At 43.9% G+C, this 18,446-nt stretch overlaps 1 protein-coding gene across 1 annotated transcript in view; it reads right to left on the bottom strand.

Annotated features, from left to right (window-relative positions):
- Positions 1 to 14,611, bottom strand: part of P3H2 (prolyl 3-hydroxylase 2) — a 151,498-nt gene extending 136,887 nt beyond the window's left edge. The window contains exon 1 of the mRNA XM_059391290.1: positions 13,846 to 14,611. Within this exon, the coding sequence (XP_059247273.1) occupies positions 13,846 to 14,331 (486 nt within the window). The 5' untranslated portion in view covers positions 14,332 to 14,611. The remainder of the gene's footprint in view (positions 1 to 13,845) is intronic.
- Positions 14,612 to 18,446: the final 3,835 nt, after the last annotated feature.

Below are 18,446 nucleotides of genomic sequence, written 5' to 3'. Positions count from 1 at the left end.
TATATATATATATATATATATATATATATATATATATATATATATATATATTTAAGTATTTAGGAGCACCTGCATGGCTCAGTTGGTTGAGCGACTGCCTTCGGCTCAGGTCATGATCCCAGACTTCCAGGATCGAGTCCCACATCCGGCTCCCAGCTCCTTGGGGAATCTGCTTGTCCCTCTGACTTTCTCCTCTCTCATGTTCTCTCTCTCTCTCTCTCAAATAAATAAATAAAATCTTTTAAAAATTTTTTCTAAAAAAAAAGTATTTAATGATCACCCATCTGTGGGTGTAAGACAAATTTTCATTTCATAAGATCACAATCTTATTAACTCTGGATGGGGGAAAATACACACACACACACACACACACACACACACACACACACTAAATCTTATCTACCTCAATATCACTTCTGTGCTTGTTTACCCTTAAAGGCAGCTGTCCTTTGAAGCATTTGTCAGATTCTTGTTCAGACACCTTCTCCTGGGGCTCTTGATTATATCTGAGTAGCTCTTAGTGTTAGGAAAATCTTCCGGATTTGAGCCAAGATCTGGTTCTCTGTAACTTCTGTTATATGGACCTAGTTCTTCAGTTCCTTGGTGCCATAAAGATCAACAATAATGGTCTCAAATAATGATCTTTTTAAAACCATTTTTCTTAAGTCTTTTCATTCCTATTTCAACTTTTCTCTTATAAAACATAGTTTGAGTTTTTTATCTATCCCTGTCCTTCCTGAACATACCCAAGTTTGTCTAATACCTCTTAAAGTCCCACCAAATTAATACTAGTGTGATCTTCTTCCAGGTTCTGCTTTGCGGTGACTGTCCATCTAAAGATGAGAACTAGTATCAGACACAACAGAAGGACTTCCTTTCCTGTGACCTTTCAAACTCATGGTATCTCATTCTACTAGATTCCACAGAATCTCATCACTTTCTTCTTTTCCGCGGGTAGATGGCATCACAGTGCCAGTCCACTGATGCATTTTAGAATCTCTGGCTGGCAGAGAGAAACCGGCTCTTAAAGCCATCCGATGCAATGCTGCTGTTTTCCTAAAGGACACCTCAAGACCTAGAGAGAAACATTAGTGATAAAACCAGAGATAGAGCCAGGGCACCTGAGTTGCTCAGTCATCTGAGCATCTGATTTTGGCTGAGGTCGTGATTTCGGGGTCCTGGGATCTGAGCCCCACAGCAGTCTCTGCCCAGTGGATAGTCTCTGCCTCTCCTCCTGCTTGTGCTCTCTCTCTCACCCTCTCCCCACTTCACTTAAATTTTGAGATTTTAAATAAAATTAAAAAAAAAAGAAAAAAACTAGAAATAGAGCCTAAATCGCTTAATGCTAGACTAATCATCCCTCCCATTGCTGAATACTCAACCACTTACCTGACTGCTGCAGAAAAGGCAGTCATATTTTTAGTATCTGTGATAAAGAGATGTTTTTTTGGATTCCCAAACTGAGGCCATGCCCCAAGGGTACTCAAGATCAGGGTGGAGAAGAGGCTTACAGGGGCTTAAAATTCCCAAAATGTGTTGGTCTGTGGGAAGAGATTTTATCTACTAATAAGAAACAGAGAAGGTTTGGAATGTGTTTGAACAGAGTCAATTTTTTTTTTTGGAAAAATACAAAGAAGAGGCCACAGTCTCAAGGAAATTGTGAAATAGAAGGGTCAGAAAATGTAGTGGGGAAGAGAGCAAAAGGACTTTTTGCAACACAGTCCCAAGTGTCCAGTCACAGGATCATTTTTGTTTTAGCTCAGTGATGAGAGGAGGCTGTGCTCCATTGTGTAGAGAAGTGAACTTGAAGCCAGTAGCTCGGACAGAGTTGATCAGGTTCTGGTATTTTGGGCCTCACAGTTTTCTGAACCTACTACATTGTAATTATTCCCTCAGTTTATCATGATATATTGGCTTAACTTTTCTTTCTTCTTTCACCTTCCCTCACAAGCTTGCCTTCTGCCCAGACACCAAGAAGCAAAGAATAAGTATTTTTGCGTCACCGCCAACCTAAGTGAGCCGACAAACTTTTCATTAATAGATTCTCATAAGAACCCACTGAAGTAGGTATGACTATCCCATTTTCCAGATAAGAAACTTAGGTTCATATAGGTGAGCTTTCCCATGGTGACCCAACGCATAAGAGGCAGGACTTTTTGAATATACGTCCATTTGATGCCAAAATGCCAGCCATGAGAAGTACGTGAGAACTCAGATTTTGTCACCAGAAAAACCTGTGTTCAGATTCTAACTCTGTTATATGTTGTACTAAGTGTATGTTCTCAGACATATTATTTAAACTTCTACCTTCACTGTTCCTGTAGCAAAATGAAAATTATACACTTAACCACTGAACAACATAGGTTTGAGTTGTGCAGATCCACTTATACTAAGATTTTTTCCCCAGTAAATATAGCACAGTGCTATAAATGTATTTTCTCTTCCTTATTATTTTTGTTTATAAGATTTATTTATCCGAGAGAGCAATAGAAAGCATGCACACGCATGCCAGGCAGGGGGCAGAGGGAGAGGGAGAATCCTGAGTAGACTCCTCATTCAGCAGGAAGCCCCACACGGGCTCAATTTCTGGACCCTGAGATCATGACCTGAGCTGAAACCAAGAGTCGGACGCTTAACCCACTGAGCTACCCCTTAACCCACCCCTCCTCTATATGATTTTAAGAAGATTCTCTCTAGCTTACTTTATTCTACGAATACAGTATATAATACATGTAAACACAAAATATGTGTTTATTGATTATTAAGCTATTAGTAAGTCTTCAGGACAACAGTAAACTACTAGTAGTTAAGTTGTTGGGGGGTTGTTAAAAGTTGTATGAGGATTTTCAACCATGTGGGCGTTGGCGCACTTAACCCCCATGTTGCTCAAAGGTCAACTGACCTAAGATCTGTAGTAGGGTTATTATGAGAATTGGGTGGGGAAAATTTTGTAAAGCTTTTAGCATAATACCTGAAACAAAGTAACAAAATAAATAATATCTATTATTACTACAAATTATAGTTATAAATTATACTGCCTCAGAACTAAGTCTGATGTTTGGTTTTGGTGGGTTTTTTTTTTTTTTAAAGATTTTATTTATTTATTTGATAGAGATCACAAGTAGATGGAGAGGCAGGCAGAGAGAGAGAGAGAGATGGAAGCAGGCTCCCTGCTGAGCAGAGAACCCAACGCGGGACTTGATCCCAGGACCCTGAGATCATGACCTGAGCCGAAGGCAGCGGCTTAACCCACTGAGCCACCCAGGCGCCCTGGTGGGGTTTTTAAAGATGATTTTATTAGCTTTCCACAGAGATAGGCATGGAATCATAAAGACCGTGAATAACTTAGCATAACGTTAAACGGAAGGTTGAACTACTCCTAGGAATTCACAGAAACCTCAAGTGGCAAAGTGACACTGCCCTTAACAAACTTAAAAAGTCAACTGAAGTCACAATCTACTTGGACTTAACTTCGAGGCAGTATATTTATAACTAATTATTAGTAAAATTTCCTAAAAGGCAGCATTTCATATATTACCATAGCTGATTTTTTTCAAGCTTCAGACCAGTACACATTCTTTTAAAACTTACAATCACTTCAATGTACACTTAAAACAACCTTTACTCCGGATGCAATGAATTATCCAGCTTTTCCACCATCTCTGCTTCCAATAGTCTTTCTTTTGTAGTCCTGTTTTCCTATCTTCAAGTTTAAAATTACCAGTGTTTTCTAAATGGTATTCCTCACATGCCACAAATCTTGAAGTTCTTTCTTCCCATCTAATTCTATCGCTCTGAATCAGAATATCTCTGACCCCCTACATAATCACGTAGGAGTATTGGATTCATATTATAACTGGATACACACTTACTCCCCTCAATGAACTATGACCCACTTGAAGGTAGAGAAAATGTCTTCTTCATCTTCACGTCTCGTAACAGAGCTTGGAAAATTCCTTAACAGCTGCATTGAGAAAGCAGTGTAGTTTCATGTAAATTTAAAGTGAACATTTTTACTAAGACTCTATCTCTTTTTTGTTTGGTTTCCTGTAGCATTTATTTATTTATGTATTTATTTATTTATTTATTTGAGGTGGGGGGTCATATCATTTGGCGATTTTTCAGGGCTGTGCATGTAGAACCTCCCCCAAAGGGACACCTTCCTTCTCTGTGTCACTGAGGAAATGGAATGGCCCTGCTACCCTAGGCTTTCTCAAAGCAGAAACATCTGTACTGTGAATGGGGCCGACAGCATTATATCACTGAAGAATGACCAACGTTTGCTTCCAAAGGAATGGCTCTAGGACAGGCATGGATGTCAGCGTGTGATGCCCACATGTTACTTCCGGCAGCATCCTTTTACATGGGGGAACCGGCTCTTTTGATTTCCTTGCTCTTCTTTTCCTGTACTTAATTGTTTCTATCCTCTCTCCATCTTTCTCCCTTTATCTTCCTGTTTCCCTTTGGTGTCCTCCTGAAATTCCTGTCTTGAAACCTAGTCCCCAAGGGGATGGGATCAGGAGGTGGGCATTTGGGAGGTGGTTAAGTCATGAAGGCAGAGTCCTCATGCATGGGATTAGTGACCTTATATTGCATTAGTGACCCCAGCAAGCTTCATAGCCGCTTTTGCCATGTGAAGTCATAGCAAAGCAGGATTCTCACTAGACACCGAATCCAGTGGTGCCACGATCTTGGCCTCACTGCCTCCAGAACTGGGAGAGGGAAATGTTTGCTGTTTACAAGCCACCCAGCTTGGGGTGTTCTGTGATAGTAGCCCAAAAAGACTGAGACACTTTCTGACCCTCTCTCTGTCTCAATCTCTATGCCATTTCTTCTTTCCTCTGACACCCTCCTATTTATGGTCCCCACTTTTCAGACTTCTGTTTAGGGTTAGGTCAAGTTGTTTTCTAAGATTACATGTGACACAGAGCTAACCCCCCCAAAAACTAAGAGTTGCAGTGAATTAGTTTTAAACGACTGAGTTTGGGTACACTCTGAATTGAAAGAGACCTAAGTTAATTCTGGAGTTTAGCACTAAAAACCATTAGTTTGTATTGCTACAGCAACCTGTCCTATCACGTTCAGCTGAAAAGTGTAAGTAGAGTGAAGCCAGAGCCTCTGCTCTTTCCCGCAAGCCGAATTAGTGCACCCGCAGGGGAGGACCAGCTGTAGAATATAAGCCCCGGGATTTGCATCTTGGAAAAAACAGCTCTATTTCCAATGAGTTTCCCCCTCATAAAAGTGTCAAATTATCGTTCAACATTTTCGTTTTCATAAATATCATAATTAGTGAACACATTGCTATCTAGCATTCATTGTCCAAGACTTAATTTGTACTTGTCTCACCTTAATGTCCAGTTATCTCAAATACGGCCAAATATTTAAATCAGTGGTTCTCTATGTGAAATGATTTTGAACCTGAAGAGACATTTTTGCAATGTATGAAGACTTTTTTTGGGGGGGGGGGGGTAACAGCTGGGAGAGGTCTTGAATGTGTAGCTACCACTATCTAGTAGGCAAAGACCAGGGGCGCTGCCAACCATCCCCAAATGTACAGGACAGCCCATCACAACAAAGAATTATTCATCCCAAAATATCAATAAGCCAAGACTTGGACACTCCAGCTGAAATGCCTGCTGAAACTGTGCATAAGTGAGTCTGTGGCAATCCTATAGAAACAATGATTGACTGTGAAGGTCTCTGTCCCTGGTGCCATTTTTAAATGCCACATACTAAAATCAGATGCTGACTGTTGATTCTGGATTCAATCTAAGAAATATTATTAAGAAATAACTCTTGCTTCAGTGGGGAAATAATTAGTATGGTCTTTTGGGTTAGTCTTTGATACTATAATTTGAGGTCATTCTTTTAAAAACAGCCAAATCTGGTTTTAAGGTAATTCACTGTGTCTGGAGTCCTAATTATGTGTTGATTTCTTCATGCAAGCCTATTGATCTTGGCAGAGTAAGAGCTAAAAATTTAGCATTCAAGCAGGAAAAACAAATCAAAATTGGCTCACTTAACGTTTCTGTGATTGAAGGTTTGTTAACAGTTTCTCTGTTTTGCTTTGGATTTATTTATTTCATTATATTTCTTGTTTTCGCCAGTCCCTTCCTGAGTTCCAGTCTAATTACATTGCAGTCCTCAGCAGTATCCCATTACTTGAACAAAAACCGAATCTACTTTTTGCAGATAATGAATTCCAGTAGGATCATTCTGATACCCCTGAGCTCCTGGAAAATCTGACATCTTGGGTCTCTCTCTCTCTCTCTCTCTGGCTCTATTCCTTCACTTCCCTTCCAAAGAAGAGTCTTTGCCTTGTTCATTTGCATTAGGCTTACCGGGGAAGAGCACTAACCCAGGTTCCTATACCTGAGTTTTTCTCAGAAGTGGGCACATAGTAGTTCAGGAAATAACATTGCATAAGGGAGCTTTTATTTTCTGGGCTTATTCCAACTAACAAATGATGTGTTTCACTTTAATTTGGTTGAGTTTTTGTTTTCAGTGTGAATCTTACAAATAGTAGTCATCAGCAAAGTCACGGATGTGGAACTCAGGGTTCTTGGATTCTAATCCTGGCTCTTCCATTAAATTGCTGGATAAATTTGGACAACTTGATATTCCCTCAGGCTCTATTTTCTCATCTGTAAAATGGGATGGTTAGAACACTGATGTTCCATGAATGTGGCAGTGAGCAGCTGCAGAAAGATGGGATCCTGGAAGGGGAGGGGAACATCTTCCCAACATATGCGCAAGCCATGCACAGGGCATCCAGGGGAAAGAACATTAAAAAGTTTCACAGAAGTAGATGCCAATGTCTGTGTATCCAATTAAACAAGAGGCTCTGTGGCCTTCAGTTCATTAGAGCCAGAGACCTGACAATGCCTTTACCACTACCTGCTTTTCTCTTTCCCCTATAAACCCCCTCAACCCTCTCCTTTACAGATGTGATTGCACTGTGTGGACCACAGACAGGACAAGGGATCAGGGAGGAAAAGCAGAAAGAGAGAAGTACAGAAAACAAAGTAAAGCAGAAAGGGGTGGGGCCAAGTGAAACCAGCTTCTTCTGACAAGAGTCTGCAACCCTCTTCAGCCCTGAAAATCAAAAATCATACACTCAGCACTAAAGCGTACCAAATCATTTTTTTTTTTCTTAAAGATGTGTTTGGGCCATTTGGCAAATGAGGGTTAGCTTTCATGGAAATTACATAGCTAAGAAGTCAGACAGCAGGAAAGGAGGGATGGATAAAAGGACAGAAAAAGAATTATAGGAGAAAAGCTGAATGGAAAAAAAGACAGGAGAAATTATTTTTCCTAATGAGAAATGCAAAATTTTCCACCAGACAACTACGACTCTTGGCTGAGTGGCCTACGTATCATGCGAATGAAAATGCAGGGTGGGCAGACCAGTCTGGGGTCTGTTCTGTCTCCGAAGGCACCGGGTCCACTGCAGGTCTCAGCTGCACCCAATTCACCAGAGCGCCCTTCTGGAGGTACCCATGCCCACGGCACAGCGTCTGGAAAGAGCACAGGCCGTAAATTACAATACCTACCTTCTGTCCTCAGCTTATTGACTCTTCTTGATTTGTCATGGAAACTGTGAGGCCAGTGTCATCAGCTATTAAGGGACAGGGACAGACTTCAAGATCAATGAGGGTCCTTCATGCTGTAGCATTACATAGTTCTAATCTATAGTACTTGTCACCCTTGCTTTCCCACATTTCTTGAGCAAAATACTGATCCCTCTCTCCCAGCTCGAAGATCTGTAAGGGATTCTAGGAAACCCAGTTTGTTCAATTCCTTGGCAGTAGAAAGAAACCACCATTACAGCAAATTCTAATTTTAGGTGAACCCACCCACCTTTCAGAATGTGTCAACCCCCCCCCCCCCCCCGCCTCCCCGTGAAGCACGTTGACATTTTATCAGACATTCCCAAAAGAATTCCACCCAGCTATCCCCTTTGGAGTTTAGCAGGGGACAACTGATATTAGTGACAGAACACACTAGATTCTCAGAGATGGGATCTAGGAAGAGAGACAAGCAGTTCACTGCTTTCCTTTATTAAAACCTGCAAAGGAATCCCTGATTCACTAGACTAAGGAGGAGGTAAGTAAGCAGTTGCTACTCTCATCGAACTGAATTTTAAAGCCTTGGTGGCACTAACTATTTGCAATCTGGAGGGAAGACTGATAAAGAGCTGACAGAGCCTCCAAATGGCCTGCCCCCTCTGGGAGATGACTAGGATTCCAATTCCTTGGCTCAGGACCTAAAAGCTGCTAGACAAACAATCTCCCGTGTTTCCTTCCCAAGAAACGGGACAGAAAGATGGTACTAGTGGATTTTGATGACTCGAGCATAAAAAAAAGTCTCAATTGTGAGACCAAAAAAAAAAAAAGGCCTCACCGCACTCCCCCTCCCCCAGAGTAAATAATCCCTAGGACAATTTCAGAACAGCTATTTCAAGAAGATATAAAGTCAACTTCCTATTTGAAATAATTTGGGGACAAAATGTACATAGTCTACATATACGTTTAAAAAAAAGAGAGAGATTTGAAAATGGGATACACAAAAGGTTTTTCTTCTGAACTAACAGTTGAGACCTAGGGTTTCCATTTTGTGCTTGTGAAGGCATTCATCTAGAAAGAAAAAGAAGTTGATAAAACAGATTAAAAGTGAGAAAGTTCCTTGAGTTTACTCTTCTTTTCTAGAAACCACTAATAAAAGAGATTATGGTCAAGAGAAAGGGAGTTTAGGGAGAGGATTTCAGGAGGGAGATAGGATTGCCTAACTTAATTGCTATTTCCTTTTCTCCCCCCCTTCAATCCTGAGAAGAAAAACAAAGGTCAAATGGCTCAAAGCACCAACTCAGAAACAAAACAGGCAGGGGCAAGCTTGTTTTAAGTAAAAAAATAAAATAAAATAAAATAAGCGCCACTAGTTTTTTGCTTTTTGTTTTTTTGCTTTTTTGTTTTTATTGAGTGGCTGGGAACAGTGGGAGAAAAACAGTCCCTGTCAAAACTATTCCTGGTGATCAAGCCCAAAGATAAGGGAAAAAAAAAAACATCTTTCTTACACTTGCTTAAACTCAACAAATGTATGTAAAGCAGGCACAATGTGTCAAGGGTTTCCTAAAGCACAGTTTTAAGTAATAATTAAATTGGGAAAGAAAGATGGAGGGGAAAGGAACAGAGTTCTACAACATTAGCCAGAACTTACAAGTAGGAAAAGAGTGAGAAGTCAAGGAATCTAGTCTTTCTGTGACTTTGTCCCGCATCTGACCAGCCAGGACACCCACCGAGTAACCAGTGTGAGAAAACCCCCTGCCACCATTCAGAGATCTTTCTCCACAATATTTCATACATAAAAAACCAAGCTATTATTCATTCCACAAACATACACTGAGCATTTACATACATCTATGTACATATATCTATTTGTATGTAAATCTATATACATTATAGATGTTTGGGAAGTATAGATGCTGAGGACCAACTCAGACCTACAGTACCTAAATCCCTCATTTTAAATCATATTTTTCATGCCCAGATGATTAATAATAATCCTTTACCTAATAATCATCCCAATCTGGAAACTCCCTCTTTGGGAGATACAAAAGTGACTAAGATAGTTCTTTGATGTCAAGTTCACATCACTGATAGGCAAATACATAAATTCTGAAAGAACAAAGTTCAAAATGAAACATGAGAGGAAGAGATTCCTCGCTGTGGACATTCAAAGGAGGCAGAAAGGGTGTCCCTTTTTTTTTTTTTAAAGATACTATTTTTTTTGACAGAGAGAGATCAGAAGTAGGCAGAGCAGCAGGCAGAGAGAGAGGAGGGAGCAGGCTCCCTGCTGAGCAAAGAGCCCGATGCGGGGCTCGATCCCAGGACCCTGAGATCATGACCTGAGCCGAAGGCAGAGGCTTTAACCCACCGAGCCACCCAGGCGCCCCAAAGGGTGTTCTTGTGAGAGTTGAAAGGGTGTGAAGGAGAGCCTCACAGAAACAGGTATATTTGTGTCACGACAGTTACAATTTGAATATGTTCAGAAGGAGGAGGAAAAAAATCTACTATCAAATTAATAATAAGAAGAAACAGGTCTCCATTGTTTTTTGAGAAACAGGCCCTGTCCTGAGTAGCTTACATAAATCTTCTCTTAAATCTAACCTAAATCAATCAGGTAAGTCCTATTATCTCCATGTTACACATGGAGAAAGCGAACCTCAGAAAGTGTAGGTCATTTGTTCACGGTCAGCCAGAGACTGAAGAGGTAAATTTCAGTTCTAGATCTATCCCAAGCCAGAACCCACCTGCCTCCTAAAGAATAAACAAAACCCAGGTATGCAAAAGTAGCAGATAGAGAAGACCAAGCAGCCATGGTTCCATCTGGCGGGAGGGGGTTGAGTGGGGAAGATATCCCGGGAAGGGTACAGGGGAGGCAGGATCTGGATGCTGCATTCAACTATGTGGGCTGCATAAGGCAGCATGGAGAAACCACTGAAGATTTCTGAGCAGAGCATACCATGATGAAAGTTCTATCTTGGGCTTTGGGCTATGAATCATGAGTTATGTTTTACAATCTGAAATGATAAAAATCGAGGTTTGAAGAGTCTCACCCTGCATTTAAACAGAAAGGCATGTCTAGGAACCCGGTGGAACTACTGCCTCATCGCTGTCCAGACAAATTCCCAACATGCCCATTCTCAAGGAATATTCTACAGAGCAGAGTTAGAGATAAATGCAATGAGTCTCTGTTACCACACAGGACAAGGACCTACTCATCCCTGGAGCTGTCCAAATCTGGCAGAAGGAGAGCCCTGGGGATTGCAGCATGCCCTGGGACCTGAGGTGACCTGGCGGGGCATTGGGCACAGCACAGACATGGGCATCAGTTATTGGCAAAGGCCAGACTCCCAAATATTAGTCCTGGGCTCCTTTCATCAAATCATGTTGGCTCCGCCATTAAATATGTAACACTGAATAAGCCCCCTTCCCTCACCGGCTCTCCCTTTTCTCACCAATGAAATGAGAAATTGAACTTGTCGGGACTCGGATTTCATAATTCTCAATACGTTTTCCTCTCCGACACACCAGGAGAAAAGATCTGCTTCCATTGGTGGCTCAGTAACTGGGGTCCGGTGGAAGAGCAGCAGCTCCCAAGAGCTTCTACAGCTGGGAGATCCTAACACAGGAATAACTGTGCTTCCTTATCTCTAGGAAGCCCACTAGTTCTGACCATATTACAGGATTCATAGTTTTCAAACTCTGGCTGCAAACTCCTCACTGAATTCAACGTGGCCCAGGAGCATCTTTTTCTTTTTTTTTTTTTTTTTTTTTTTAAAGATTTTATTTATTTATTTGACAGAGAGAAATTACAAGTACACTGAGAGCCAGGCAGAGAGAGAGAGAAGGAAGCAGGCTCCCTGCTGAGCAGAGAGCCCGATGCGGGACTCGATCCCAGGACCCTGGGATCATGACCTGAGCCGAAGGCAGTGGCTTAACCCACTGAGCCACCCAGGCGCCCCAACATCTTTTTCAAGTGTAAACTGGATCACAGAGGTCCAAGGTTATTCAACAACATGAGGGGCCGTGCTCATATCTGAGCACATCTGGGGAACTCCACATTCTATCACTGGGGAGTAAACACTTCTGAATTCAGACTTGTCAGAGCCTGACAGCACTTTGTTGTTATTTGAGAGCTTTGTTTTACTCTCAAAGGATGGTGTCTGCGCGCATGGGTGCGTGCACACATGCATGTGTTTATGATTAAGATTCCCAGGAAGCCAAGAAGAGACTGAAATTGTGGAGGTCTTAGGAAAGGGGAGGGGAAGTAGCATGGTACACTTTATTACACGTTCACAGAGACACTCCTACAAACTCAACCATCAAAAGTGAGTTTCCAAAGAAATACAAGTATCTCCTCCTTAAGAGATTATCAATTATATAGATGCAAGAAGCTTTGCTTACTAGAAGATACTCTGTTCTTAGGAACACTGCTGGTCAAACAGAAATTAGGACATGGGTTCAAATATTTTGGGGAGAACTTGCTAAAACTATGTTGCTTCATCAGATCACACCCAAGAGTTCACCCACAAAGGTGCCCATGAGTAACTAATTCCTATTACCAATTCACTGCAAAAATTTGAGGCATCTCAAACCTATAGCTTTACCTTCTTTGACCTCTGATCAGGGGACTGAAGCAGAATGACTGATCTATGTAACATTAACAGTGATGTAAGCTTAATTACAGAACTAGAGAAACCCACATTTTGAGAGTTACCTCATGGTTATTTGTTTTTATAGGACTGGAGAAGAATATTCATTTCTTCTCCAGACATGAGAAAGGAAAATCTCCCCAAAATGTGTGACAGAACTATGAGCAGGAGTGCCAACCTTATACCGGAGACTCTTGGGAAGACCATGCTAACAGGACCAAACTCAACTACCCACATTCTATCCTGGGAACTGGCTCAGGATGTCTTCTGCTGTCAGATACTTAAAGTCTCCTCCATCTCTGCCACTGACTGATTCTCTAAGACCACCGAAAATTAGGCCATTCATCCAAAAAAAGATCAGATTTATACCTAATGCATGGTTTAGCAAATTCATCAAGAAGCAAAAAATATCAGAAGACAAATCCTTGAAAGATTCAGGCTTGATCCTTATTTCTTACCCAAGATATTAGTCTAGCGTACCTTGGACCCTTGGCCCTAGCACTGGGCTTTCAGAGTTCGTCTCAGTTGTAATTTCCTGAACTCCACAAACAACTGCACATGTCCATGGTGTCCTTCCCACAGGAGCACAGACCATGTGGGACGGTGTGCATGTAGATCTGTACCTGGTGTGTATATCCGCCACCCTAGGATATACACACCAGGCTAATGCTAGGGGAGGCCAACCCACAAAGCTGCCACTTTAGCAGGTGTGGAGGAGACACTGACCCATTGGCATAAAACCCAGAAAGTAGACAGTATGAGAGAAAGTATAAGTTCAGAGCAACATGGATTGACAGAGGGGTGTTTCCAGAAGCACAGACTGAATTCTCTCTGTTGAAGCATCCAGATAGATCTTCAAAATTGTAAATGTGGATAAAATACCAATATACACAGAATGCCTCCTGACACTAACTTCAGGTGGGCCGAACACACACACACACCCAAAAGAGAATATTGGGCATCTGATGTCAATTAACTCACTCCAATGCTTACCTCCAGGAATTGGAAGTTGCCTAGTAAAGGAGGCACAGTCAGCACTTTGGGTACTTTTAGGGAGACTGACTCATAGAGATCCACTTCTCCCACCACGCCTTCTCTTTAACTTTTGATCTTTACTGCTTTGTAGGCTCAGGGGAGAGTAGAGGATAACAAATTTGTTCCAGAGCAAGTCAACTTTTAATTCTGCTTTATGAGGATGTTTTCTTGTAAACTTCAGAGAAAAGGTGCAGAGTAGAGTGTAGGAGGGATGGGGAGGTGAAGAAGGAAGAGAACCTGGGGTGAGGTTAGACCGAGAAATGAAGCGACATGAGACCTTACACTAAACCCAGCTCTGCCCACATCTCAGGAATTAGTGCTGAATGGGTACTTGAAGCATCATTTTATCAATGCAGGCCCCTTTTCAAGAGGCAAGTTGATGCCCAAGGAGCTACAGGCTTGCGCAGGTTCCACCTAGTGTTTGTTACCGAGCCTGGGCCACCAGATACCCAGAAGCACAAACGCGGGACAGGCAGGTCCGAGGAGACCCACCCTGAAAGGTTAATGAGCAGAGCGCGGGCTCCGGGACTGGGGCGGTGGCGAGGGCTCTAGAGAGTGTCCGGAGTCGCAGGGGGTTAGCGGTGCGCTCTGCGTACCTTGATGTAGGCCCGCTGCAGGTAGTTGTAGGGCACTCTGCGCTGGAAGTCGCTGCGCACATCCTCGCTGACGCGGTGGCGGGACACGGGGCCCCCCAGGCGCTGGCTCTGGCAGCTGCGGTAGCAGCGCGCCCGCTCCAGCAGCGCGCGGAAGAACGGCAGCTCGGCCGCGGGGCCGGCGCCTGGGGGCGCGAGCGGGCGGCGCGCGGCGCAGTGGCGGGCGCAGCGCGCTCGGACCTCCCGCAGGCGCCGGTGGCTGCGCAGAGCCGCTTCCAAGTCGCGCACCGCCTGCTCGTAGTCCTCGCTGTAGTAGGCGGCCACGCCGCTGGCGTAGAGCAGGTCGAAGGGCTGCAGAGGCCCGGGCTCACGCTGCTGCTCGGGGCGCGGGCTGTCAGGGGGGCCGCCCCACAGCGGCGGCGGGAGCAGCAGCAGCAGCAGCGGCAGTAGCGGCGGCGGCGGCAGCGGCGCCCAGATGCGCTCCCGCATCCTCCGGCGCGGAGAGGCGCGGGAGGGCCACGCTCCCAGACGGCTCCCGGCACCTGGCGTCAGGGTCGCGTCTCCCACCTCCGCGGTGAGAGCGCCGGCCCCGCCGCGATCCGGCTGCCCCGCGAGCCCCAGGTGACCGGCAGCGCTCAGCGGACTGAGAGGCGGAGGCCGGGTCGGCCGGCTGCTCTTAAAGGGACGCCCACAGCTCGCACGCTCCTCCTGCTGCCCGAGCCTCCGCGAGCCGCTCGCCGGCGCTCAGCGCGCCCTGCAGGCCCGGACCGCGCCGCCCGCACGCCGGGCGCAGCACCGCCCTGTGCCAGCCGGAGAGCGGGCGCTGCTTGAGGCCAGCCCAGGGCGAGAGGTTTCCACGTGCCCTCCCTTGCGCGTGGCAGAATGGACGGAAATACTCCCTTTATAAAACCCGGCTCAGCGAGGTTAGGAGTCTCGTTAGGACTTTCGTTAGGATTCACACATTTTCTGGAATCGGTGCATGACCTCGCAGTTCGCAGAGCCCTTCACCTTTAGGGGAAGCACTGAAGCTCCATCTCGGGCTGGGAGGAGGGCACCAGGGACGGAGGCTTGAGGAGAAAGGCAGGCGATGTGTTCAGTGTATAGAACTGTAAAAAGGCGAAAGAAACTACTCAAACCTGGGCCTGTGGAATCAAAAGCTTGCCGTTCCTTCCCTTAGCAAGGGTCCCTCCCTTGCCTTCGCACCCCATTTTGCAGGGGTGTATGTGTCTGCATTGGAGCAGGGGTAGAGGCGTAGACCTGGGCATAGACCCTATCACAGGACCTGGGGAACCTTTGGAAGACGGCGAGACTGTCCTTACAGTCTGCCTGTTAGTGTACCAACTGTGTGCCTTTGTGCAGTGAGTCTCCGTTTCCTCATCCCCTATGAGACAAATACCTCAACACATCAAATGGTTTTCAGATAGAAATTCTTAATCTAAGAGTTAAAGAGGCAATTCAAAATCCCAGTACCCCTGGACGTAAACAATGAGCATCAATCTAGGGATGAGAATGCTGAAAGAAACGCTTGCCAGACTTCAACACAACTTTCGCTGGAGGCTTTCATGTTCTTCTGCTTCTCCTCTCCCATAAATACCATCTGAGCCACGGTGTTCCCCTCTTTCCTGTCCCTTGGCTCCAGACTCTCACAGAGATTCCGGAGAGCTTACTCACTGGACCCTTGACTCTCCAACCTGCCTCCTGAAGGCATTCCTGTGTTCTAGTGCCTGTGGCAATTTCCCCAAAGTCTCCTTGGCCACTGGAATGTTGAGCAAGAGGGGAGGGGGATGGGAAAGAGCCACACATATCAAGTAGTTGGTGTGAATGTTCAAAAAAAGTCTTTCCTGTGGAATCCCTATTATACTAAGGAGGTTGCTGGGGTTTTATGCACATGCTTTCATTCATTTTGTTGGGTTTGACCACTCTGACCATGAACAGCCTTGGCTTTGCAATTTCAAGGGACACCAAAGAATCATGCTGTTATTATTTTTCTCCACCAAACCTCACTCATTCTGGCTCATCTCACTGATGGAATAGCTCCAGTTTGGAGCTGAGCATGTACTGAAAGTTTTGAATGTTCAGTATGCCAGAATTTGTACTTGGGTCATCCGCCCAGACTTTTCCTCTAGAGATTCTCTCTCTTTTCAGATAAGACTCAGAGTCCGGAGTTATCAGTGCACTTGCGGAAGGTTTTGAAGCACACTAGTCTAGGAAGTCTTCCTGTGTGACTGGAGATAAAGTGCCAGGAGGCTTTGCTATAGATATCCCTACATTTGGTGTCATGTCCACATCATTTTATAAAACGTCAGTTAAATTCCTATCTTTGGATGCCTACTCTCAATTAGATATTCTAGGGGAAGGGAGAGATGACTAAGCCAGGGTTCTTTCCCCTGGAAGCTCATAGTGTTGCATAGGAAGGAGACAAATTGCATATATGTGACTATAGCACAAGGTAGTGAGTAAGGGACAGGCAAGGCGAGGTAAGGAGAGACAGGTAAGGGGCTACATGAACAGCAGGGAACTACTTAAGGAGACTCACAGAAATCCCAAATATGAAGAAATGTTATACATAAGATATTAACCAGAGAGAAGGGAATACCTTGTTTGTTCTCATGACAGTTACAAGTTCACTATGTTGGTTTTAAATAAAGGTAAGAAGTTTTCATGATATTTATAAATGTGACATGATATTGATAAGCAATTTACCAGATTCCTTGGTCAGTTTTCTACACAAGACTGACCATAAAAGACCCCAGTGCCAACACTTTCAGGAGCCCTCTCACTCAAGAGGTTTTTTTTTTTTTTTTTTTTTTTCTTTCCTTTCTGTTCATGTCTTCACTTAAGAAACTTTCACTTCACTTTTTTCCCTTCGTGTTCATGAGATTCATTTTTCATATTGGTGAGACAGTAGAATGTGGTACATGTTAGATTCAATTCAAAGTAGTATGGAAATGCAGAAACTGCAAAGATAGCTTCTAATGGAAGAATTTAGGAAAATTGGGGGAAGCTCTAGTATTGGCACAGAGTCAAAAGCTTAAGAGTCTGTAGCCATACCAGACATCCTACTGATCCCCCAAACTGGCCATTTTCAAACTTTGTACATATCTTTCTTCCTTATTTCCCTCTATAAAAATCCTACACGACTTTATAGGAAGCATTTCATTGACATCTCAATATTGCTTGAACACTGGAATCACCTGCAAAGGGCAGAAATACTGCTATCTGGCTCTCAGATTCTGACTTAATTGGTCTGGGGTATGGTCTCAGCATTATATTTTGGGGTTTTTGTTTGTTTGTTTTAAATTCCCTCAGTGACTCTAAGATGAAACCGAGATTCAAAACCACGAGTTTAGTGTAAATACCATAGCCCAAAGAGTAAGCCTATGGGTCAGGACCTCAGGTGCCATGGAGGATTGATGTGTCTGAGACATGCCGCCCCTCAGATACCTCCTCCCCAAGGAGGACAATCTGATCTGCCTTGTAAGGCTGGGTCAGAATAAGTGTTCATGACCGTAAAGCAATAAGAGCCACGAAGGATGGAGAAGTTGATTCCAAGCAGTGCTCTGCCCAGTGGCATCAACCTGTATTTGAAAGGCAGTCCTCCCTGGGTCTCTCATACTTCTACACATCTATACGTCTTGCCTGGTGTACCAAGAATGTAGTTTCTCTTTACCTGGGCCATTTCTTGGACAATTGAGTTGCACCTCAGCATTTCTGACTCACTAAGTCTGGGATGGATCCTAAATATGTGTGTTTCTAACAAATCCCTTGATGACTGGTTCTTTCCTTCCTTCCTTGAACTCTGAAAAGTTCCTGAGGCACTTTGCGCAAAATCCTAGTCACTTCATCAGTACGATTCCTCATGAACAGTGGCTCTCAAATTTTGTTGTGTATCTAAAAACTAGTAAAAGGCACAGAGGCCCTGGCTTCTTAAAGTAGAATCATGTATGGCCCTTCATGTTTCTACCACATTCCCCAGGGCTCCTATAGTCACCCAGATTTGAGAAGCACTGCTTTAGTTAGCAATTCTTCCCTCTACCCTCCAGGAAACCCTATTGGTTGCCACAGCTAGGGAAGAGGAGTACAGGTGTACTAATGGCAGCTAATGGATAAAAGCCGGGCATGATGCTAACCATCCCACAACGAACAGGAGTGTCCCCTACAATAATTATCCAGCCTCAAGTATCAACAGTGCTCAAGTTGAGAAACACTGTGGTAGAATACAGCGTAAGCACTGCAAATCTTAATCAGTTTCCTTATATTACAAATGAGGAAGCTTAGGCCCATGGGTCACACAGATTGACAGTGGCAGGAGGAGATGAATCATTTTACATACTGAAATGTCAAACATGCATGCTTCACGGGCATACACGGAGCACTGGATGATGGTAGCTTTGTGAGATTTTTAGAAAGAGAAAATAAATAAAAATGCAGGAAAGTAATAAAAAAGACAGTGTGGAAAAGGGAGCCATTGGAAGTGGCAGATGTTGGAGTGTCTGCTAAGATGGATATGAACAGGGAGAGTGCAATTTTGCTTTTGTTCCTCATTCCTTACAAAGTCAGAGAACAGCCAAAGCACAAGAGAATTCATCCAAAAGCTTTAAAAG

The sequence above is a fragment of the Mustela nigripes genome, chromosome 2 (assembly GCF_022355385.1).
Source record: "Mustela nigripes isolate SB6536 chromosome 2, MUSNIG.SB6536, whole genome shotgun sequence".
Lineage (NCBI taxonomy): Eukaryota > Metazoa > Chordata > Mammalia > Carnivora > Mustelidae > Mustela > Mustela nigripes.
This window is presented reverse-complemented; position numbering and strand designations above follow the sequence as displayed.